A 25365-nucleotide genomic window follows, 5' to 3' on the forward strand; every position below is an offset into this window, starting at 1 on the left:
AAAACATTATTTGGTAGAACAGTGGTGGGAATGCAACCCACTAATCAAAAGGATTCAAATGGATCTGTGCACTGCCAAGCTCTCTCCTTCCCACCCAGTGCAGGGGGAAAAAAACGAAAAGAAAAAAGAGATAGAGCGAAGGCACAGAGCTTCTCTCCTTCAGCAATCTCACAAATGCAAAAACCTTCCACTCCAGTGACTCCTCATTAACTTACCAAATCTGACAGTCTAATTATCGTAGCTGCTTCACGCTTAGAATAAATAAATACTAAAGTGGGTGTTTAAAGAAATTGAGCAGTGAAATTCAGTCATCTAGACAGTCAATAGAGAGAGAGTTTATTTTAAATTTTTATATTCTTATGTATTTATATCATTTTAGGAAAGATAATGAGATAGTTGTCTTTCAGGCTAATTGAGTTCCTAGGCTCATGGCTGTTTGCTGTCACCTTCTCAAACTTAGCTTTAACTTTTGTGCCTTAGAAATCTGATCACTGCATCCCCATTTGCTCTTTTCTGCTGATAACTAGGTGAAGGCAGAAGTGCACATAAGGATGGGAAGTGACTACATGGGAGTTCCAGTCGGACTGTCTTTCACAGCAAACAAGACAACTAAATCATCTTAGATTTGCATTTAGGAGTCTTAAAGGGAAAGTGGAAGATAAAGAAGCCTCAGATATAATTTTGCAATGAGACAAAATAGGAAAAATGTCTGCTAACCTCTGATGCGATAGTCTGCCTCCTTGAAGGGTATTAACAGCACTCCCCAAAAGAGCAGTTCATCTSCCAGAACAATAGGACTTTTATAGAGATTCTCTGGCCTGAGATCAAGGCAGTCAGAGCATTTGATCCATGTCTGTAGGACTTTGTTTCCATAAGTCATGTGGGCCAAACTCTGTGCCAGTTCTGCTTTTGCAAGAGCTTGAGCTGGGGAACGAGCAAAGGAAACCTGCCTTCTCTTCCCACCTTCCCTTTTATTCTGTGCACYTAAATAGGATCCAGCTCCTACAAGCTCAGTGTCTGCTCCAGGCCAGTGGCCAGAGAAGAGCTTAGATGGGGCAACACTTCAGAGGCCTGTGCTTGTGGCACACTGCTCCTGGAAACATTTGATGTGATATTGCAATGGCTCTTTCCTAGAGTGGTGAAAGTGGTGGCTTAATGACATAATGCAGAACCTCAGTGTCTTTCCAGTATTTATCCAGGCAAATTTGCCACCACTGTGGAAATCAAGTCCAGTGAAGCAAGGGGAGTTTTGCCTGAGTTAAGTGAAGATCGGCCCTGTCACCTTTACAGAAGTGACTGCTTCTGCTTCAGGAGCAACAATCAGTTGATTTGGTGCTTAACACCAACTTTGATTTATTCCCTTATTAAGACACATTAGAAATCAGATTCATACACCTAGTGGGAACTTCACACTATAGGTGTCTGTATCTGATTTTCAATAGCAGATATCTATTTTCTGTATACAGAGGACAGTAAATCACAGAAGCCAAAAAATTTGAGTATATAAACCTTTCAGCTACATAGGAGAACCTAAGGAAAGCAGCCAACCCAAACAAGATGTCCATGAAAGTCAGCTCTTCTTTGTATGTGCCATGTGATAACATCTACCAGTACTGGCTAATCCCAACAGTATTGGGACTTTGGGCTTGCAGCTGTAACCTCCTCRTTGCCTACACTTGCTTTGCATACATTTAGAGGCAACAAGGTTTAAAATGACAGTGCTCTGCTAACATCAAGGCTCCCCTCTCCTCCCTGTCTCTGAAAAGCTGAATATCWGGAATTTTTAGGAGACACAGTACACAGTAATCACCACTTGACACACTGGTTTCGAACTGCTGCAGGGAGGTGATAACTAGAGACTACCTGTACCCAAAAGCAGYGAGTCCTTCCTTGCCAAATCCAGGATCAGATCCATGCAATAACTAAATCCTCCTCATGGAGCATAAATCGGTCTTGATGACCAAAAGCTAYGCTGATGCTAGGTTTGAATGTCTCCTGAGCTGTAAGAAAGGACTCTATTGMGCCTGGATGTTTAGTACACTGGGGATATGACCTGCGGTGCCAGCACAGGCCTCCCTGCCCCATATCTCGAGGTCGTCCGGTAGCTTGCTGGCCAGAACTATTCTCACAGGACAAGAAATTAAATTTTTAACTAAGAATAATAAGCGKCGATTGTTAGTTACTGTGTCTGCCCTCTGGCAGAGTGAGATACCTTCTCCCAGGGCCCTTTGCACTTCAGAACTGAYGTGGAGTTGAGAGCACCGCTCTTGCTGTCTTGATTCAAGGATCACAGCTTCCTTCYAGAACTGATTAATTGGACAGAAAACATTCTGCCTTAGCAGGCAGCAAAGGGCTAGACTGAAGTTTTATCAGAGCTGCTGTAGTGCAGGGCTGCACTGCGCAAAGATTATTGTCTCTGGATTGGTGTAGGGCAGAAGAAGGTAGGAAATGCTCCTGTTCTACGAAGGGACACTACTGCTGCTGCCCCCAGACTACTGCTCCTCTCCTTTGCCATATGCAAAGGTGCTGGCTGCATGTACAGAATTAAGGCCCACCAAGAGTGCAAGCAGTATTTTAACCTGGGCCTTAGCAGCCCTTTCTAGTGCTAGAGAGGCCAGAGCAAGCAGCAGTAGGAGATTTTCCTCTGTGGACCAGCCTCTCTCAGGGCACAGAGAGCCTTCCTTTCCTCCAGCGCGAGTTACTCTTTTTTCCAGCACTTTGCATCCTGGTGAATATGAGCAACAGTGTCCTGTTCCCCTCTCCTCAAGTTGAAYACCAGGAAGCCAAGAGCCCCCTGCTCTCTCTCCCCATTCCCGGGCGCAGCAGCCAGTATATAGCCATTAGCATTCCCCTCCATAACCAGAAAGATGCTATTTGGAAGCATTCTTATCTTTGAAACACTGATTTCCCCAATTATTTTTTCCTAGGGAACTGACCTTTGAAAATTTTCCTCCAGCTTCCAACTTGTCACAGCAACTTACAAAAAGGACAGTTCTGGTTACAATTATTTTATAAAAATAGAAAATAATTTCTTATGGGCACCTTTTATTTTTTCAGGTGTTATTTCCTGCTTACTCTCTCACACACCTTCAGATCACCCCCCCCTCCTCCTTTCACCTTTCATCTCCAGTTCATTCTTTGCCCTTCTGCTTTAACTTGCTCCTTCCAAGGATGGGAACTAATAGCCAGCATCCTCCAGAACAGAGTAGGAACAGAATACATTTCAAATCTGCACTGTGTTATCATAGCAACCAGAATTTTAAAATGATACAGTTAAATTCCAAAGTAATGTGATACCAAAATGACACAGGAGAAAAAATGTCTTATACGATTATGGCAATGGGGATGGCTACACGGAGAATTATTCAGAATTGCCTAATTTTTACAGGCCTAATGAGTCACTCATGAATATGGTCTTGCATGATCATACTGTACTTTTTTCAGCCCTGTGCACTTTGATTCTGTTCCCAACACATTGGTTGCTATGATAACGCCATGTAGTTTCCTGTCCACAAGGTACTTCTCGTTGCAATGTGGGGGATAATAAATACRGGATGGTGGATAAACCCAGGTGAAATGAATCTCTCCCCTCTCTGGAAATGTGTCGGAGAGACTGACACATTCTGCCAATCTGTTTTCTCATTCCTTCTATTTCTCCTCACTCTCTCCCTTTCTCTCACACTGTCTGTCTCTGTACCTGTTTTTTTTCCACACTCTCTCTCTCTTGGCACTGACACTTTCATCTTCTCCCTTGGGGATTGGAGATGTCACTGCGGGAAGTGCTTGTCCTCCTCTCCGGCAGCAGCAGAGCCCTGTGGCTTTGACAAACCTCATTTAATTGGGAGGAAGCCAGGAGGGTTTGAAAGAACTGAAACATCCACGAAACTCCTTTTATCAGGCATAATTTAAACTCTGCATGGAAAAAACCCTATATGTATAAAGAAAAGTCAACTTCCCTCCTGCTGTGAGTGCTCCCCTCCTCCCCCCCCAGCACAGGCAGGCTCCTGCGAGATTCCATCTTTTCATTTTTCTAAAAGTGTCAAAGTAGATTTGTGCTCTGTGGCTGGGTGAACAGAAAAGGAATGCAGATGTCTCTCACTCGTGCACATACACAGAGAGCCCCGTCAGAGGGCTGGCAGTTTGGGAGAGACTCAAGCTGGCTGCTCCTCCGCTTGGGATATGTCAGAGAAGCCGGAAATTAAGTTTTCAAATAGCTTGACAACATGGTCCAAGAAGGTTTCTTTTTAATTGTCCCCATCTGAAAACCAACAAAGTAGCATAGCTGGTGCCCAGGAGACAGGGGAGGATGCTCGGGCTCCTTGGCCCGGTACCCGACAGGGAAGAGCTTTTGCTCCTGAGGGGCAGGACCTGGAGCCCGACAGACCCGACGTTCATCACCAGGTCAGCGGGAGGCAGATCTGTGAGTGTGCGTGTATGTGGCCGTGCGCATCAAGAAAGCAGCAAAGGGAAGAAGAAAACACAGCTAATACTCAGGGGGACACTGGTGTGGCAGGGCACGAGCAACAGCCGCTGGCTCCCAGCATCCGCAGGGAGCAGGAGCAGCCACYCAAGGGATTAGGGCCAGCGCTTTGTGCCGAGCAGTTGGGAACCCCAGACGTCAGGAGGGACCGGTGGGAGGCAGCCTGAAAACGGCACATGGCCCAGCCTGAGGAAAGGGCTCTGGGCTCTTGGGGTACAGCCCCGGGGAGAAGCCATGTGCCTGTCAAGGCATATACACCTCAGCTTTGTAAAGCTTCTATTAGTGACACGATGGTCAAGTGAAAGCAAACAGAAAAATGAGCTGTGTAATTTGCAACAAGATAKAAACTTTGCAGCTTACTTGGGGGAGTGGGGGGATCACAGAAAAGAGGTGTCCAGGTAGATGCCACAAACCTTTCAATTACTGGAAAAATTCATAGCAAAGAGTATGTGAAGTAGCTGAAGTCAAGGGTTAATTACCTGCAGGAACCTGATGCAGTTGTGGCGGCAGAGGGCTGAAGAAGCGATGAACAAGCGCATCTTGCGCAGAGATGCGCCCTCGAGGGAAGGCTGTCAGCATTCTGGAGGCCAAATCCTCCGCTGCTGGCACCCTGCTCAGCCTAGAAAAACGGGAGAAAACATAGCACAAGAGATGAGCACAAGCCAGAACGTGGGAACCACAGCTAGACCAGCCCTTTTCCAAGCTTGAGACAGAGACAGTGGAGGGACACAAGGGATTTGAGTAAACCCACCCCAGATATACTGCTTTTCCAGGAGATTTTCTTTTCCCTGTGAGCTTGGTGAAGTTGGAGGATATACATCCATTTCAGCTCATACTTTTCAGTGTGTTATTTTGTACAGAGAAGGTCGTGAATAAAAGGGAAAATGCAACTACAKATTACTGGGAGGATTCTGGTACACATATCATAATTTGAATATCAGAGGTTAGTGTTACGGATTTATAGTGAGACATGCAAGTGCACAAAATAACCTGATTAACTCACTGAGCAGACTGGAGGTCAAAATTAAGAAACTAAACAAAATACCCTTTCTCCATTTCCTACCCTTGTACCAGGAGTGCAGCTGAGTTGTAAATGTGTTGGGGATTCACTGAGATAAATCTGTTCCTCGGGATGTGTTTAAAATACATGTGAGACAAACACACTCCATGCCCAGCAAATACTAATGCCAAGTRTCTGCCTCGTAGAGGAGAAACCAGCTGGGGACAAGGAAGTGGCAGGGAGAATACAAACCAGCAAGCAAACAAATAAAATTAGTCATTTAGATTTACAGCTTTTACTCTGTTTGCTCTGATCATGTGTCAGGATGAGGAGGCCCAGYGGAGCAGGGTCTGCTGTGCTTCCTCGCGCTGCTCCCCAGCGCTTCGCCACCAGGTGACATCAGATCAGTGCCCGGATCACCCTCCCTGCCGACCCTGGCCCGTACGCTGCTGCACAGGACATCTGACATACTGGCTTTTTTGTTTTGAGGAGATAAAATGTTAGGAAGCAAAAAAGAGAGAGACCCTAAGAAACACAGCTCTGTAAAAGGTATCTGGCCTCGCTGTGGTCGGTAACTGTTGAATTCTCACCTCCAGCGAAACGGCCCAAGCCCCTGCGGGCTCAGGAGCAGGAGCCAGCACCAYGAGCCAAAGCACCCGGCCCGAGGCTGCTTGCTCGAGCTGAGSCCCAGGTTGTCCTCTGCAATGGCAGGGTGGCACTGCAGAGCCTCTGCCTGCTCCGCCGCGGCTCCCGCGGGCTCCCACGCCAGGCAGCGCCGCGGTTCAGGGCTTCCTGCCATTGCTCCAGGCTTGCTGCCGGCAGCCGAGCTCCGCACAGAGCTCCCTTCTCGTTCCTTAATCRGCCACGGAGAGTCGTGGCTGAGCAGGGTGATGCAGCTCTTGCCTTCTCAAGCTGAGCGCGCTAACGCGGCAGTTCAGTCRCCCGGCCGCAGGGACTCCGAAACACAGCTCTGCTGGGCCAGCCCGTCAGTACGGAGCTGTAATGCAGCCTGGCAGGGGACTGTGGCCAAAAAGCCGAAGTGCGATATGGCGGGGTTGCAAGGAATACAGTTATTTCTTTGTGCAGAATGAGAGAGGGCCTGTTCTCTCCTAGGGCCCGTGTTATCTGGGTTTGGGACGTGCTGAGCTTTGTGCGTTTCCGAAGACGTGTGTGACAGTGGCTGGCACTGCAGCAACCTGTGCTCTGCTGAAAACTGCAACCGGTTTGTTCAGCAATTCAGAGCAGAGTCTGGGAAACCCGGCTGGGAAGGGGAACACACTTCCCTCCGAGCAGGGCTGAACCCGGAGTCATGAACTGGACAGCTAATGAACAGCAGTAATGAAAAATGTGGTTACATCCTTCAAGGAGTATTTGACTCTTGACTTATATATGAACACAATCCTGAGGAGAAACCCTGGGGATGATCAGTCTTTTTGTACGTATCTGTAAAGCCTGTAGTGTGACAGAGCCCCTCAAAAGYAGTATCGGGGGGCGGGGGGGATTCTACTGTAGAGGTTAGGGTGCTTTGCCTGGTTATAAATTTCTTTCACAGATGTGTATATGTATATACATACATACACACATATACATATAAATATACACATATGTACGTATGTGTATACACATACATATATATATATGTATACTTGAAAGCCACTCCCTTCTCAGCACACACGAGAGTGACTGGGAAGTGTTGGTGTGCCTGCTCGGGCTGAGGTATTTAATCATAGCCCTAGGCTTGTAGCTTTTGGCCACTGAAGAATGTGAATGTTCCCACACTGTCCTAGTGTGTCCTCCTTAACATTTTTGAGCAATGTTCTTACAGTTTGCTTCTAGAAATGAAAACTGGGACAGTGCAAAGTCCATCCTGAGCCTCTGCAAGAGGGCCTGGGAAAGCATGACCCTTTGAATCCAACCGTGCCCCTCCAGAAGCTGCACACGATGTCACTGAGTCACTACCGAGATATCCGAGAATAATCCCTATTCCTCCGAGAATGATAAACCCACTGTGTGCTTACCTCTACTCGGAACCCGTTGCTTAACTGACGTTAGATCTTCTTATACGACAGAGCCACCTCGCTCTCTCTGAACTTGCCAAAAGAGCTCATTTCAAGTTAAGTGATTGCATAACGGATCAAGTAAACCCAGAGGCCATTTTGACGTTGCTGTTATAGGTAGCTTACCTGTCACAGATCATTCGGAGTCTCTGAGGTCTCCTGGAAACAACCGGTTCTAGAAAGTTTAATATGCAATCACAGGATTAAACAAAAATCAAGCCAATAACCATTCTTTGAGCCTTTACAAAAACATGTGCTCAGAATTTCAAAGGGCCCTATAGAATCTGTCATCTTAGTATTTATAAATATACATTATTCCTATAGGACCTGAGCACCAGCATTGATGTTATGAACAAGGCTGCTCCTGTTCTGTAACCCTTTCCTTTCCCACGTCTGTGAGTACAGGCCTTGGGCCTGCTTCTATTACATCYTAATCAGCGGGAGCCTTCGCTGTGCCTTCAATAAAAGCTGTCTCAGCGTCCCAAGCCTTCAGCCTAAGGAAGCAGAAGGGGCTCGGCAGGCCTGAACCCCCAGCGATTGTCCCCGTTTGCCCCTTCGGGAGCTGCTGAGGTTCGGGTACTCCCGTGTGGGCATAGGGGGGCTTTTCTGCGGGGATCTAACTGAAAGGCTGGTGGGAGAGCAAAGGCTCTTGGATCCCACTCTCCTTTGCCCACTGTTCTCGCTGTCATTCCCTCAGTAAAAATGACATGCTTTGTCCTTATTGATCCAAACACCGCTACCAGACTGGATCTTTGCAGACTTTGCAGGTTTGGCAACGGCATGCTGTTGTTGATGATGTTTTTAAAGGACACATTTCTAAACATTATGCAAGATGTAGAGGAGTAAATTCTTGAAATGTTTTCTTATAAAACATGAATTTGCTCAAGCTTAGATAAAAATATAATAGCATGAGCCTGGAAGACTCCCCTTATAGCTGATTAACAGATGTTTTCTTGCAAGCCATGGGGAAATTTCTAGGCAATGGAACATAAGCTGGACCTCACAGAAGGCTAGTCCTGTTCAGGGMTTACCTCTCAGTCTTCTCTGCTGTGTGGATTTTACCCTTTGMAAAATTATAAATGGARTTCATGGATGGTAAAGGAGATACRGAATCCATAAAGCTRTGTGAACACCAAAGCCTTAATGATRATTCCTAATGYCAGATCTCCTGCAGCTGCAAGGCAGCACATAATGTGAAATAGTTCACCGTACTCGTTCCCTGAAATACGCATTCCCAGAGCATCTGTCTTCTGCCTCCCCACCTCTTCTCCTAAAACCTGTCTGACTACAATTGCTTGTGCAGCATCAACAACTCAAGACATTTGTTTGATCAATCAGTAGGCACCAAAGTTGTTGGAGAGAAGAAGGGAAGCAGAAAGAGAGATGAAGATGATGTGAATGATGGTCTATTTTTTGTAGGAAACCTGGGGCCAGAAGTATGAATAAACTGACAGGTAGTTCTCTGATACCARTCTCACTGGCTTGGGAATGTCCCACTCACTAGGGTTGTCAGATCCTGGTTTTATAATAAAACATAAACATACAGAATGGGTAGACAAGATCCATATGGTACCAGATCAGCTATTTCTTCAGGCCTGATGAAAAAGCCAACAGTAGGAGGAAATCCAGTGACACAATCCAATTAGTGTGTTTCATCAGTAAGAGATACCYAGATCACTGCCAAAGATCAGGGTGAGAGAGCTGTCAGCTGTTCTTCTCCAGCACTTACAGAAAGGGCCTCGCAGACATCTCTAGAGGTAGTCTCACCTTGCTGTCCCCCCAAGGCAGGGCCAACTAGTCCTGCTGCTTGCCTGGCCTGTTCTTGACAGGGATTTCTCCCTGACTCCTTGCTTGCTTTCTGCAGGACGTTAGCAGAGGGGAAGGCAAGCCCATCTGGGAGAGCCAAGATGGATGGCTCTACCACTGGAGTCCCACCAAGGCAGCTGTAGAAGACTTAATGCAGCATGGAGCTTCTAGGCATTTTCTTTAAAGCTAGGGAAGATGTCTTCAAATGAGTCAAGGTGTCAGGGAGCTGGAAGGATGTTTGAGGTTACTTTCTGGAGGGGGTTAGTTAGAGGCCCTGTGCAGGTGAGAGAGCATCAGAAAGCTGTAACTTTTACCCAGCTACAGTCTCCTGAGCACCATTCCTGGCAGCAGAGATGGAAGGTCCTTTGGCCATGGGGAGGAGGTGAGAAGGGTGATACTGAATAGCCCTCCAGCCCGGGGCYGCACTGGCATCCCCGTGGCCGTGAGATCACCAGGAAGCAAGCCTCACTGCTTCACTAGGCAAGCTCAGCGTTAGAAAGGGGCTWGTGTTGCCCAGTGCTAGGGAACCTGGCCACCCTCTCTATTTGGGACCGTGCACAGCTGCTTACGCCAGCCGTACCCGTCAGAGACAGAAGGTGCCGGCTGAGCCCCTCTGCCTTCCTGACAGTGCAGCCGTTCCCAGAGCGGTAGGCTGGGCCCTGGGGCTCGGTCACTCCTGTCTGGCTTGAGGCACAGCCAGTCTGAAAAGGTACAAATGACTAAACTTTCAGCACTTAACCTTTTCAGCAGCAATCTTTCACCATGAAGCTGGGCAAGCAGGTTGTTAAACCTGTCAGTCATATCACAGTGTGAGCAACAGTTCACAAATGATGTTCCTATACCCAAATACTACAGTAATTGCTAAAGCAGTGAATGGTGATATAATCTGAGATGAGATTTATGTCTGTTTGGTGCTAGAACTCTGGAAATATCACAAATATATGTGGTTTGATATATTAGTATCTTGAATAGCTCCCTCCCATATCAATCACTGCGATTAACTCTGGCAGCAGATTCCTCTTGGATCCGTGCTAACATTTTCTCTGGATCCTCCTTCCTTCATTTTCCCCCTCAACTTTAATATATGTGTAGAAATAAATTGTCCATATTAAGTACAGATATAATGTTTCCAGGAAGAATAGAAACAAAACATTTTTTAAAATGTTTTGGAAAGGCATAACATTTTTTTGTATGAGGTAAAAATTTTTACCTCTTAGCACAGCTGGCCAAAAACTTTCAGATGTTGCAACTTTTTGCCAGAAATTTCTGATTCAATAAGGTGGAAACATGCCATGACAATATATCAGTTTCCTTTCGTATTTTATAAAAATGTCAAGATGACTTAAACATTGTACTTCAACTGTATTGAAAACTTTTATCACTAACGTTCTTTGATGAGTTTAACATAAGAGTTAAGAAATGTAAATACAGTTGATAACATCGAGGCAAAATGTTTCAATGTTGTCTGAATGAAATGTCGTTTTATCTTTGTGAAATATGTTTTCAAGATTAACATTGTAAAGAGAAAACGTGATTTTYGTTACATTACAGATAGAGATATCCATTTGCTTATTGGAAACAGGGAGGAATACCTGAATTATATTCTYCACTATGTCTTGAGCAAGCCTCTGACTTTAACTTATCATTTATATAACAGGGAAATAAATAATTATCTACAAGGGTAGTATGAGTCAATGAGCCAACTACTGCTGTCCCTGTCCAAACAAATCACTCAATTCTGCTTGAGTGAGGACTGTGAAACTTGCCACTGAGTAGCGAGAGCTTTGATAATAAATGGAAAGTATGGGTAAGAAAACACTGTGTCTCTACTCAAGGATTTAATGCAGTTAACTAATCCACTTTAAATCAGTTCAGATTAATCTCCTGAGTGATCCCATATAGACAAACCCATAGAGACTTCTGAGGCCCCACTGTGTTGAGGAGGGTCAGGATAGACCCACAAATATTTTCCCTACTGTAAAGATTAAGACTAATCTAAAATTGTAAAACAATGTAAACAGTTACTCTTTAAAGGTAAGATAAAGCATATTTGGATATCATTCCAAAAAGCAGATAAACTGCTGATTTAATCATCTTACAGTGATGTTATACACATAAAATAATGGGATTGTGTAGGGCTGATTGGCTTTTTTAACAGTACGAGTGGATCTGAAAGGTGGTGGCRGGGTGTGTTATCTTCTATCAGTATGCAGTGCAGGGCGTGCTAATGAGGAAATACCTTCCTCTACGAAAACCCAGGTGGAAATAGCTAATGAACTGATAATAAGGCAAGCATGCCAGAGGACAAATGTTAAACTTTCCTAATTGATGAAGAGAGAGAAAGAGGATGCCAAGTKCTGGTGGATGAAGGCAGTGGGGTTGCAGGCTCCCAGAGACAACTCCTCTCATCAGTGAAATCTCTGCGGCTGCAGGACCAGAGCAGAGCTCTGTCCGTGGGGCAGGCTCTAGCCTGCCGGCTGTGCCCGCTGCCAGGCACATATAGGAAGTTTCCCCGCAGACWGGCCAGCACAACACTGCGCATTAGTTACAGTGCTGCGTTTCCCGTCGGGATCAAAGCCATATGCTGTTTATTATGACAATCAAGATTTCAGAGTTTTAGAATTCAGTTTCCAACCATCCCATTTGTTAAATGAAGCATCAGCATAAAAAATGAGATTAAAAAAATAAACAGAATTCAGACTTCATCCGTATTCTCAAAAATGTCATTTGAAGTTTGTGTTCAGTGCCTGTTGCTTGTTGCCTCCATCTGCTGGTGGCACCTCGGAAAAGCAAGAGATACCAAAAAGCTATGCTTGGGAGGAGAAGTTGGCTGTGGAAGCCAACTTCTAAAGTTCATTCAGTGTAGCAAAGCCTGCAGACATTTGGAAAATTAAGCTTACTTTAAAATCCATTGCTACATCTGGAAAAGACAAATGTAAAACTAGCGGCTGCTGAATGAAATGATAGTGCCTGATGTAGGAAACTGTTAGTCAGCCTGCGCAATCAATCAGGGAGTAAAGCTCGCTCACAGCAAGTTATAGCTCACTCATCGCAAGTTCCCAGCATGTTATAGAAAAATACGTGCTGTTGCCTCCTCTTTGGAATCCAAATGTCAGCAAAAGGGAGATACAAAAGAGCTCAGTGCATTGGGCACTCCAGTATTCCCAGTTTGGCAAAGCACTAGCTTAATGTCATGGGCTGTGATTCCTAATCCTTTCCTGCCCTTGACCCCTGCTGTCTAGATTCAAACTTGTAACCATTAATGGGACTGGATCAAGACACTGGCCTTCTGGTGTCACCARTGGTGTTTAGAGGGGATTTAAACTCCCTGCTTTTCAGCACAGTGAAATGAACACAGCAGTAGATTAATGCAAGGATTTGAGCTCACACAGCATGAGAGCTTTCAAAAATAGTGTTAACAGAGCTACAACTGCCTCTTTCAAGGGAAGCAAAATGAGGGGAACAGAACAAATGAGCAAATGCAGGGCAAAGCCTCGTCGCTACAGGCAGGGCTCCTGAGTGCTGCGGAGCCCGGGAGAGGGCCAGGCACTGAGACACTGGGCAGGAGCTCGTCCAGCCCTGCACGTTGTTCAGGAGCTGGGTCTGAAGCCAGCGCTGGGATAAAGCTCTGCTCTCAGGCTGTGTGCAATTCACTGTTTAACGTGTCTCTCCTGGAGAGACAGGGGGAGATCACAATGGAGTTGGCCGAGGGAGACTTGCTTGCCCATCCTCCCTGTTCACCTGGGTTCAGGCAAACTGTAGGGAATGGGCTTGAGGCCCATTTCTGAACTTCTTCATGCAAGGAGGCAGTGGGCGTAGTGTGGACCATTGCTCCCTTGTACAGTTCATCCCTGGCCAGTTGCCCACAGCRGGGGCCAGGGAGCTGCTCTTCCCCCAGCTGCCCTACATGTGGCCGGCCCATAGACCCACATTGTCCATGCTGGATCTCCTCTTCAGAGTTTGCAGCAGGATGCGCTTGAGTCCACAGCAGTGATAGAAAAACATCTAAAGGTTTCCAGCTTTCATTTCAAAGATTCCTACTAACCCACCTGGCCCAGTAATAACCTCAATCTGGGGCTGAGCCAACACTGCTGAAACCAGTGGGAGTTTTGCCATCGACTTCAATGAGACTAGGATCACACCTCGGCACTTTGTTTTGTGCTGTGTTCGTTCCCTGCCTCGGGCAGGAACCTGTTTGTTTGTTTGCTGCCTGTRCTCACTGCAAACATCAATAGGACTCACTAAAAGCATTCAAGCCATTGGATTTGGGGAAGAGCTAGAAAGTTTGTTTGCTTATCTGAACTAGGCTGGAAACATTCTCAGGAGGAAGGGTTTTCTCAGGCAGGCCCCACGGCTGCCTCTTGGGCTGGGGGTATCCTGGCAGGTAACAGCCTTGCGCTTCAGGGAGGAGAAGGGAAGAGCACAGGGGCATGTGAATGGCCAATAGCTTTAAACAAAGAGAATGGTTTGTTTTCTTACTGGCAGACCCATCAAAAACTGTCTTGATTAAGTTCATGACTTGAGTAGAGMGCCTAGCCCTACATGGGTAGCCGCCTTCTCTCCAGAGTGGTTTGTGTTGTGCAGGTTTGGGCMAAGTGCGTGGTTCCAGTGGTTCCAGTGCACGGCTCAGAGCCCCTCGGGCAGGCGCTGAGGAGCAGGAAGGGGTGCTTTCTCCCCAGCTTGCACAGCAACTGCCCCAAGCACTGGCTCGACACCCCTCTCCCATGTGCTTGCCAGCACAGTGTGGTGCTTGCACAGCAAGGTGTTTGCTAGTTCCTGCGTTTCTGGTGTGCTGCAGCCACAGAAGCTGCCAGCATCACAGGGTCACAGTACAGCACCAGTCAGTTCTGCCCCACTTCARTCTGCCAGGGAGACTTTCTATCAAGTCTGAAAGCCATTCAGACTTGAAAACAGCTTACAATGGCTAGACAGGTCTTTACTATTTCCCTGCTGCCTAGATGCCTGTCCTCTCCCTCCCAGCCTGGSCACTGGCACCCTCCGCAGCTGCAGGGGACGTCCTGGCTACTCAGACAACACGGAGCTAACCGGGAGTGACTCTAGGGCAGTCCGGGCACTCAGGTACTCTGTGCGGTCTGCACTAGCTACTTTACTAGCATAGCATTAATGCTAGCTCTTCCAGATCACCCTCCGTATAGTATCTGGCATACCTAATGTTCATCGATGTTGAGAGCTTGGCCTTGTATGAGCAGATGACTGTTGTCAAAAAATTATTTGTGATCAATTTGTCCCACACATGAGCATTTCTTTCCTGCCAGAGTACCCGTGTACAGCTTGTAGAGTACCCAGCTGAGCTTTCAACGAGTTAGAGAGGAACGCGCTCCCTCCAACTGTCTGCTCTGTGCTCGCTCCCTATCCAAATTAAACTTGCTRTGGACAGCGACACATTCCCATTTCACGCTGGGTTGATTAATGTGTCTCAGCTAATTGTGTGAGGGATTCCAGTCCTTTCGGCTGTGAGACCAGGTTATTGTTCAGGCAATGGCGGCTACCATGTGAAAATGGGGGATGTTTAGTGTTCATGCACCAGAATCAAAGGAGGGGCATCTTGGACTGGGTCACAGAGCAACACCCACTTCTTTGAAAAGATGTTACTATGCTCTACTAAACCTGTAAACCTCTTGCTCAAAGCACATCTTCTCCCTCCTCCTCTCCCCCCTGCTCTTTTTTTCCTTCCAGATAGACAGACTCCCCCCACCCCTCTCCTAGGGTACAAATGAGAGAGAATGGCTAGACTGCAGATGGATGGATTTCACATTCTAGGGTTTTTAATATTTCACTTTTATATTTCTCTTAGAGAATGATCCTGCTGAGAGGCTAAGAATCAGTGCTCATCATTTCCCCCTCGCTGACACTTGAATATATTTTCCCAAGAGAAAACATTAAACAAAAAGAGAGAGGGGGAAGGCAGAGTGCGAGTGAGAGAGAGAGTGACTGAGCTTGCTTTTCAAAGCATACTTCTCAACCTGCCCACATCAAAATAAGAGACAACTGGCCCTTTGAAGTCCAGGACACAGACTTCTCTACCAGCCCATGTGGAAATAAAATAAGCCAGCTTTATAAATCACACAAATTTCTCACCTTGCCCACATCAAAATCAGGGACAGTGACCTTTAAAAATGAGGTTTAAAGGCCCCCAAACCAATCTCCATAAAAATAAGGAGAGTTCAGATAAACTATGTCTCCAGGAACCTGTCAGCATTTCCAGTCTGGAGGAGGAGACGCTGGTTCTTTACAGAGGGGAGTGGAGACTAGCTGAATTGTTACCATTTGGGACAAGGAAATCCTCCATCAGCCTAATGCGTGCCGAGCTCGCAGTGAGGCAACTTCGGCATGCTTGTGTCTTTGCTTGTATCCTAGTCCATCAGTCCTACAACAGCACTATTTTTATCACAGAGCTCAAGGAATTTACTAACACCAAAGTACATAGTGTTGAAAAAGCACAGGATTTTTCACAGTGAGAATTACTGATTCAAAAATTATTAAATGGTTGGTACCTTGGAGAAAAAGCAGATGCTCTGGTGAGTTAAATCCTACCTGGCTTATAGTTGGGGAGCTTGGAAAGTCCTGGCCAGGTGTTCTCAGTTGGGACGCCCAGTATCTGTGTAAAACAAGGAAGAGAGTGAGAAGAGCAATAACTTCCGCAGCATCGTGCGTTGGTGTGAAGCTGGAGGAATCAGTCTCAGTGCAGAAAGAGTGTGGCCTTTACTGCGAATCAGCACGGATTCACACTGCCCCAGCTGGCACTCGATCTGTGCTGGAATGTGAAGGACATCATTGACATTTTAGCATTTGTTTTTATAACAGAACAATCCTGTTGAGATTTAGTGTCATTGCTGCTGGGAATATCACTAACGGTGCATGCAGCTTCACTGACAGGTGCCCCTTACTCATGTATTTGCCAGACCAGGGTCACGATATTCAGCTCTGTTCACCACTGAAGTGGTCCTCCTACTGGGAGGGATGACTTGTGCTGAAGAGCTAAAGACAAATATCTAGGAAGAGTTCACAGTGTGTGCTAGGGTATTATAGATCTGATATGGTATTACAGAAATTTTAATATGAACAACATTGGAGCTGAACTCTTTTTAGTGGTGCCAAGTGACAGGACAAGAGGCAACGGGCACAAACTGAAACACAGAAGTTCCACCTGAAAATAAGGAGAAAGTTCTTTACTGTGACAGAGCACTGGAACAGGTTGCCCAGAGAGGTTGTGGAGTCTCCTCTGGAGATATTCAAAACCCACCTGGATGSGATCCTCTTACATGCTCTAGGTGACCCTGATGGAGCAGGGGCATTGGACTAGATGATCTCCAGAGGTCCCTTCCAACCTCAACCATTCTGTGTGATTCTGTGTGAACTTCTTGTTTCTCCTCTGATGAACTAGTTTGAGGAACCAAACCAGCTGATTTTGTTTAGTTTTATTGGGACATCTATTTTAAATATTCTGTGGCGAAACCTTTCAGTCATTGGTTTGGCGCTTGCCACATGCTGGGCTCAACCACAGGAGCATGCTGGTGGCATGCTGCAGCCTTACACAGCCTGCAGGGAGTCCTTCTCAGCACAAAGTTAATAAAAAGTGTGGAGCTTTTTTGCAAAACTTATGTCTGACTGCTTGAAATTTGAGTGAAGGATCTTAAGTTTAATCTCAGGTTTTCTTACCCCCCCAGCTTCTCCTTCTTCACTCCCTTCCCATCCTGGTCCTCTGTCATCCCTTCATTAGTACTGCTGCTACTGTTTGTGCAGCCACATGGTGTACTGGGCAAGTAAATGGTTCTGTTTAAAGTAATCCAGGGAGAAAAATAGGTTCTGGGTTCCCTAGTGATGTAGCCCTGCATCCCAGTGAGGGGTAACACATGGGCAGGAATGAGTACCCAGGGTAGAGAGGGGGGATGGAGACTGCTTACGGTGGCACTTGCCTCTAAAAGAAATGCTGGTGAGATGACAGCAACAGATGATTCAACGGGATCAACGCATTTCATAGAACGGGAATTTTCCAGCTATATACCTGCATGGTATTTGAGCCAACTGTCCTGACCAGAGATAAGCGTGCCGGACGATACGACGGAATCATACGCACAAATGCAGACCRTCTCTGAAGTGCTGCAGGGTGCCTTTAGTATTACCGACTATTAGAAAAAAGGAGGAATTCCCACTCTAAACCTCACACTCTGCAATGTTTCTCAGGTTAGGCAGTGAAATCCTCTAGGAGCTTTGAAATCTTGGCCTAACACAGAGCCTCATTCCAGGCTGTGTAATAACAGCAAACCTTCTGTGAAAGGCACTAATTATTTCATAGCTCTTAAAGCTTCCTCATGATTTTTAAATACATTTTTTTTTGCCTTCCGTAGCACAAAGCCTATTAATCACAGTATCCGTTATAATAGCAGAGAAATGATGATAGGGCTATAATTCTCCAACTGCAAAACCACAGGAAACATCAGGAGATTTCAGAGCCATCAGTGCAAGGATACCCTTCATTCATATGCTGGAAAACTGCGCCCTGCCCTAGCTTTGAACCCTGTAATTGGCCAAGTTTGGATGGGACTTTTTCTCAGTAATTCATTTTTGCACTTTCTATGAAAGAGAAATCCAGCATTTATTTAAATGGACTGAACTCAAGTCTAATAACTCTGAAGTTCACAGAACTGCTTCTTTGTCTGTTGAACACATTGTGGGCAAAAGCACAGAGGCAAACCCGACATAGCAGGGGTGTTTCTGGAGGAAGGGATTCAGAGGGCAAAACTTGACTTACGCAGGTTTGAGCCTGTCAAGCCATCTCTTGTGACTTCCCAAGCTTTAGTTTTCCGTACTTTCGCTTGTGATCAGCCCCCTGTGGGAAAGCCTCTGTGCAGAGRAGTTGGGAAGGGGCAGGTCCCTGCAGCAGAACCCATAGGAAGCTGCGGGCTCGTCTTCCCAAAGAGCCAGTAACGGGCAGAGTCAGCAATAAGCAATCATTAAACAGCCACCTACGAAATCCACTAGTGCAACTAGTGCCTCCATTTGATCCCCCAATACTGAGGACTTGGCTCTGCTTCACTTTTCCCAGCACAAAAGTCAGCTTAAGAGGCTCCTGAATATCTCCGCTGCCCTTCCTTGTGCACTGCTGCCTTTATACAGTAATTTACCACCCTTTCCATTACGACAGAGCAGCCGGTAGGGCTGCAGCATAAACTGGACAATACAAAATGTTCTAAGTTAAAATAAAAAAGGACATCCAAAAAACCCGAGTCTTGCTGCTTTCAAGGCAGGTTAAGAGCAGTATGAAGAGCACTTCTTTGTGAGAATATAGTGCACTGCATCCTGCAGTAAGTGAGTTAACAAGAAGCAGCAGAATTTGCAGTACCTGCACACCTTTTATGCCTTCTTCAATTTGATGTCACTTTAATTGGCTTTAAATTTTTGATGAGATGACAAACATCAAAGAAAAGTCATTTGATTTACTCCTGTGTCTGAAAGAAAGTTGCCAAACGTAAAATGGGTTACAAAGTCTGCTATAAACTTGGCAGATTGGACCAAATTATTTCTACTACTCACAGGACCTATGCTCAGGACTTTAAAATTAAGTAGGGGGCTGGAGCAACAGCTTCTTTTCTCTCACTTTCAAGGTATATTTTACTCACCGCCCAGATCTTCTCCAGTTGTTCAAGAGCACCAGAAGTTCCTGCAAATATTGGTTGGCCCTGGATCATTTCAACAAATACACAGCCTGCACTCCTGCAAGAAACCCAAGGTATTAACTCATTCACATATGTGCAATATRGGGGGGAGGGAGAGGGGGAGGGAGAGAGAGCAGGAGAAGAGTTGTTGGAATAGAAATTTAGAAATTCTGATTTACAGCTTCAGAAGTTCTGTTATGAGCTGTTAGAGCCTGTAAATACTGCATCTCGTGTCTATATGTGTAGTTTTGACCTGTAGGTGTTGCATACCCCATCCCTTTCATCTAGTGAGTGAGTAGGGGACGGGGGGAGGCAGCAGGGCAAGAGATGGGGTGTCTGTATATATGCAGATAAATACARGCTTAAGTGAGGGCTGCTATACCTCTGCAGGGTACAGTATGAGAAAACCCTGCTGATCATGGGAAGTCAGGAAGGCTTATTAGGGGAAGGACCATGCTACACGTCCCTGGTCTTGCAGCACTTCCTTAAGCATTTGCGACTGGCCCTTGCCACTAACTGGATGCAGTAATCAAAACCTTGATCCAAGTTCTACACATTGAAACACTTGACCTAAAAAGCTGGTAAGTAAAATAGGGCAGCAAGAGACTAGAGATTCATCACATTCACATCCTTCACAGATAAATATTTTAAAACAGAATAATCAAAGCTCCTGTTCCCATCTCTTTTTGTTTTTTATTAGCACCACCCAAAAATCAAAAAAATGAAAAGCTTCACCAGTAAAACAAGACAGACAATATTCTTGGAAGAGAAATCCACCAAGCACTGTCTTTTCTGCAGCGCCAAAAGATTTGTTTCAGATCTCTTTCAACCTGTCTTGTTACAAACCTATCCAAAAAAGACAGTCAAGGCAGAAGCCTGTGGAATACTAGGTTCTTTTCCAGGAGGAGAAGATGCAAAATTTGGACAATAGGAAAAATAAGCAAGGAACTACTATACAATATATTGGGTTGAAGGCTACAGTAGATGCAGAAAGAGCACAAGGCACTAACCACTGGAGAGACTTTCCTTTAGAAGCAATTAGCTCTTCATTGCAAAACTGAGGGCAGGATTTCTCTGTATAAAGAAATCAGTGGCAACACCACACTAAAGTAATCCTATTTTTACTCCATCCCCAGCTCTGTGCTTGTGCCTAGGCAAACCATCTAGCTTAAAAAAAMCACCAAAGCTTGCAATAAATGCTTTATATTATTAAGATGCAGTTTATTAAGTCCAGGTAGCAATAATGATGAGATATTTGTGGCCAGGATAGGCTTATCTATTTCTAAGAATTTCTRTGTCTTACTGTATGGTGTAAAATTTTGCTCATTTACTTTTCATCTTTTTCAGCCCAAACTTCTTCTGGGTTTTCTGTCTTTTCACTATATCCTATCTCTGCTCTTCAGGATCTAAGCTCAGTCTTCTTCAGACTCAGATCTGAGTCTTTAGACTRAAATGTTGATAATCCGGTCTTGTCTAACAGATTCTGAAAGAATTATTTTCAGTTGCTGAGCTATAACTAGTAATCTCTTCTAGTCATCTGCACGGATGTCTTACCTCTCATATCTTGTTTTTTGGCAATCCTGAAGAAGCTTTTCGTATCTGGCTGTGGTCAGTGGTCACATGCAGCTCATCTGTATTCATTTTGGTCATATTCATGTATCAGATGGGGCTACGTCTGTTTCCCTATCCATATCTAATGCTGTTTCCACAAACATCTCTGCTGCACTTTCCCTTAGCTTCATGTACCTTAGCCTTGGGTCCTGTGAGCTGAGGTCCTTATTTGTCTGATACATTCTGACAGGACTGTGTATCCTGAAACTTAGCTCACAGCTTTTGCAACACAGATTTGTGTTTCATGGCACTACCACATGAATTATTTTGGAGCCCACAGACTGACTCTGCTGAGACCAGTGTCATATCAGCCCTCTGTTTTCACAGCTGATGTCTGTGCCCAAATGGCTCACCCTGTTTTGCAACCACATATGCTGCTGTAATCCACTGATCCCATTGCACAAGTTTAACTACATACTATCAATATTCATTTAGGTACTCTCAGTTTGCACAAGAAGAGAAGCAACTCTATGTGGTTTTGGAGCAAATGGTCCTGARGTTTGCGCACAGTTTGGGTTCTGAAACTCTAGCTGGGACTATCCAATCAATGGGAAACAGTAGCCGCTGCAGAAACTTCATGTGGACTCTATAGAGCCTTCAAATGAGAGAGCCACAACTAGATGTTCAGCAGAGATTATTTATAATGAACAGYGCTGGCTGTGCTGGTTTCTAATTTGAATTTAAGACCCTGAGGATCTGAGCATTGAAGGTACAAGACACTTATTTAGGGAAAAGGCTAGAAATTCTCCCCTGCTAGTAACCGTGGAAGTGCCCTAGTCTCCATGACCTAAACTGCGCTGATGCAGAAGTCAAAGGCAGACAGAAAACCAGAACTGCTGTGGTTTCCATCATTGCTGAGAAGGCAGAAAATCCAGACAAGGCAATAAATGGAAGTAAGAACTAGATGCCTTTTTTTTCTAGACCTAGCTAACACTTGCTAAGAATTACCCAAGGGCAAAGGGTTCAAACCCACATCCAATGAAACAGTCTTTTCACTAATGGGCAAGCTGTCGGTCTGAGGAGGAACAACTTCCAGGTTGTTCCAAATTCGCCTTCTGATAGAGCTCTCTTTTGTATTCATGGGTTATTCCCATTATCTCTGAAAGCTTTTAAATCTTTGTGTCTCTAACAAAGACAAAACTATCAGAGCAACAACTGCTGGAAAGGAAGGCCTTTTTGCTTCCTGCAGTGAGGCTTAGCTGATCAGCTGCCTTTAATACCTGCTTGATACTGTATTAATTCATCAGTGGCAATTATGACTGTTTCTCTGTGTTTTTCAGGGTGACATGCACTTTTCCTTACAGAAGAAGGCCAGAAGTAGAGAGAACAACTGACATATGGGCACCCCTCTCTTTTGCAAGTATTTTTGTCTATTTGTTAAACTAGGACTTTGGAAACAAGGCCTCCTGGGTCCTTCATTTCACTGTCTCTGTAGAAACCTCAGCTTTCCCTTTGAGGTATGGGATTTATGGCATTGTAAGGATCCTTCTCTTAACTAGGGTCATTCAAAACACAGCCTCTACTTTTAAACATTTCTAAGATTTAGACCTATATTAGAACTGTTATTTTGTTTTTGCCTTTTTCCTTCTTCCCCTATGATGTTCATTCTTGAGCAATTCTTATTCTATGTGAATCTACCTAAGAAGATTCCTGTGACGTTCCTGGAAGATTATACTAGGAAAGCTTGACTGAAAAGAAAAGCTGACTCTAGGCACTCATGACATTAGCAGCTACTGAAAATCAGCTCTGCACATTCATAAAATACTTTTTGTGTAAAAAAAGTCTCCCTGATACACAGTGTAATCTTCCTGAAACATTCTGTTAGTCTCCCTGAAATCCCTTAATTGACTCGTCTAAAGTCTTGAAGAGATAGTGAGGGAGAAGGGGGGGGTGGGAGATACAGAGAGATTAAAGCAGCTTTGCTAGTTAGTCCAAGAGCTAGTGAGTCTCCTTCTATATCTCTCTCTTCATCGATTCMAGGCCTCATTCACTTCCCATGTGCCTCCCACTGACAGTATTGCTGCTCAAGCACACTATGCATGAATTGCTGTAATGTTTTATTTTGTTATAATTGGTTTCTTTAAACCAAGGCTTTAAAACTCACTGTCTCATGCCATTGCCAAGGGTGTTCTGACATGCCTTCATGTAAATTCCAGAAGAAACAGTTTTTTCTTTTTCTTTCTTCCCTACAGACAAGTAACATCTGTGTGAATTCCCATTATTTCCTAATAGACAAAAATTGAACTTAAATGCAGTGTACATCAAGATAATAAATGACTCTTGTTGGAGGAAGTTGCTGAATAGAGCTCACTGTAGTACCTCTATTCTCTCAGCATGACATCTTTCTTTAGGGCAAACACTTTGGATGTTGTTATTATAAGGAGGCATTATAACAAAGGTGCCTGTAGTGTGATGTAGTGCAGTGACTAGTGACTGAGAGTACTGTGCTGTTAGAGGTGGACAGAGTGCCGAATGGGATCTTTGCAGACCAGTCCCCTGTAGCTATGCAGTATGCTAGAGCATGGTTGCATAGTGGGGATGTTGGTTCTGCGCAGCCAGAAACACCAGGCTTTGTGTGCGTAGCATGGGCTACTTTCAGGAAAAAAAGAAAAAAAAACAGGCTTATATCAAGTGACTACCTAATACCATCCCTCTGATCTGCTAGACAGGCATCTTCTTCAAACACAGCATACATTCCTGAGAGACTGTGTGGAGGGGAGAAGTGGCAGGTAGTGGGAGAGAAAAGACAGGACTACTGAGACTGGCTTAGCAGCTGGAAGCCATTAGAATTTAGTAAGGTTTTTCTGCTCATTGAAATCTTGAAGCAATTAAATTAGCAGCAGCCCTAGGGAAGTCACAGACTAAAAGCTCCTGTTTCCCTGTCCTCTAGACTTAGGTCATCAGAGTCTCCTATAAGCTGCAGACCTCTGGAGGCCAAAAGAGCTGAGAACACCTGGAGCTTTGCTGTTCTTAAATTTACCAGCCCTCTTCTGCAGCCTCATTCTTCAGCCTGCTGTGCTGTCACCCTTTCCCAACCTTTGACTGCGGAGCAGGTAAGCACAGTCCTAGCGTGACAGGTACAGAGAATTAACCGGCTTGAGGAAAAATGGTAAAACAGCAGCATGATTTACAGGTGTAAAATTGCCCAGAACAAGGATGGTCTGATGATGGTTCTTGGGCTGCATGCTGTCCCTGGGTAAATCTGGATGGTGTTGCAGGAAGCAGGCTTGGCCTGGTGCAGAAGTGAGCCAGAGGTCTGATGAACCTTAGGACCCAGCTGCATGTCCCCGCCAGCCCAAAAGGGCCTGTGGGACTTYTGCGAAGCCATCAGCCTCTCTGGCCTTCTACCTGCTCTCACAGGCCCCTCTCCTTTCACTCTGCTAACGTATGGCTTGTACCCTGGGATATCCAGCCATTTAAAGATTTTGTGATGTAGCTTTAATTCACATAAAGATGATTTTTCCCAAGAGACCCCAGATGCTTTGAGATTGGTCATTACCAGATATCTAGATCACAAGAATATTTGGTAGCTCCAAGCAGCACATCAGGAGGACGGTACCAGAGTGTCACCACTTCAGAGGAGTATGTTTGACTGGGAATGGACTTGGCACGAGCAAGGCCTGCCAGAACAAAAAATATTGAGTGCTATGAGAGGACAGCCCTTCTGCCTGTACAACATATATATAATAATAGGAAATAGAACATTATTTTCTCTTCCAACTTTAAACACAAGTAATCCCAAAGGAGTTTACAAGCAGTCGACAAAGCCAGTGTCTCTGGAGTGCACCTTTGGGGCAGAYTGGATCAAGCGATATGCCCCATCCTGCAGGGCAGGGAGAAGAAGGAAAGGCTATTTTGACTGATGATGCCAGGAAAAGCCTTGCTCTTACCAAAATTGCCATAGATATTTAGGAAGATCAGGCTGAATCTGGGCTTCTAAGATCTCTCCTTGTCACCTTGTTTAAACTCTCAGAGCAGTAAACAGAATATTCACCTTTCAGTAGGTTTAAGCTAAATCAAAAAAGTTAGTTCTGAATTTTGTTTGAAGTACCCAGTTTTAGCAAACTCATTTATTTGTGTGTGTGTTTGCAGGTGTATGTGTACATCTGTAATTTTATATTCAAACAGAATATATGTTGTTAACTCACTGGGATAAGCTGTAGTTACTTTGCATCTTTTAAAGGCTTCTAAAGCACTTTGCTCACTTATTCAAATTAATTAGGCAACTGTGCTCCTTCCAGACTTCTGAACAGCTTCAGCCAGTTAATAAAAACAAAGTCCTGCTCCCAGAATTTATATTTTCCTTTCCAAAAAACATGGCACTCCTTCATCTCTGTCCTCCAAATAAAATGGGGATAAAGTGCCCTAGTTTAATCTGAAGGACACAGGAAGAAGGAGGTATTGCTGCAGTTGGCATTTGTGCTAACTGTTCCTTTGACTTCACAAAAATCATGACAGTTGCAGAGCAAGTCACAGAAAGTCCCTGAGACACCCCAGAAATGTGAAGGGGAAATGTGCCAGAGATGCCCTAGCAATGCAAAAGGGAAATGTTCCTGCAATGGCACAGTAAAGCAAAGAGGAAGAACTTTGCCACTGGGCAGTGCAAATCCTCCTTCCTGTGCTCAGTGGCTTTTTCATACTGCTCAGGCTTTGCTTTTAAGAAAGCTGTTCTGGCATTGTAAGAAGGACTGAGAGTGGATATAATTCTGTAAAGGGACTTTCCCTGGAACTCAG

General features: G+C 45.1%; 1 protein-coding gene and 1 long non-coding RNA gene across 2 annotated transcripts in view; one reads left to right on the top strand and one right to left on the bottom strand.

Annotated features, from left to right (window-relative positions):
- The window catches only part of LOC146598969 (uncharacterized), a 28395-nt gene extending 6449 nt beyond the window's left edge, over positions 1 to 21946 (top strand). Inside the window, exons 3-4 of the long non-coding RNA XR_014895127.1 lie at positions 18970 to 19094; positions 21912 to 21946. This is a non-coding gene — a long non-coding RNA (uncharacterized LOC146598969). The remainder of the gene's footprint in view (positions 1 to 18969; positions 19095 to 21911) is intronic.
- CDK15 (cyclin dependent kinase 15) overlaps positions 1 to 25365 on the bottom strand; it is a 38687-nt gene that overhangs the window by 3141 nt on the left and 10181 nt on the right. Inside the window, exons 7-11 of the mRNA XM_085299312.1 lie at positions 24131 to 24251; positions 18985 to 19078; positions 15899 to 15962; positions 7664 to 7712; positions 4960 to 5099 (exon numbers count right to left, since the gene is read on the bottom strand). Coding sequence (XP_085155438.1) covers positions 4960 to 5099; positions 7664 to 7712; positions 15899 to 15962; positions 18985 to 19078; positions 24131 to 24251 — 468 coding nt within the window. The remainder of the gene's footprint in view (positions 1 to 4959; positions 5100 to 7663; positions 7713 to 15898; positions 15963 to 18984; positions 19079 to 24130; positions 24252 to 25365) is intronic.

The sequence above is a fragment of the Rhea americana genome, unplaced genomic scaffold, assembly GCF_003343005.1.
Source record: "Rhea americana isolate MKP2758 unplaced genomic scaffold, rheAme1 scaffold_15, whole genome shotgun sequence".
In the NCBI taxonomy this organism is placed as follows: domain Eukaryota; kingdom Metazoa; phylum Chordata; class Aves; order Rheiformes; family Rheidae; genus Rhea; species Rhea americana.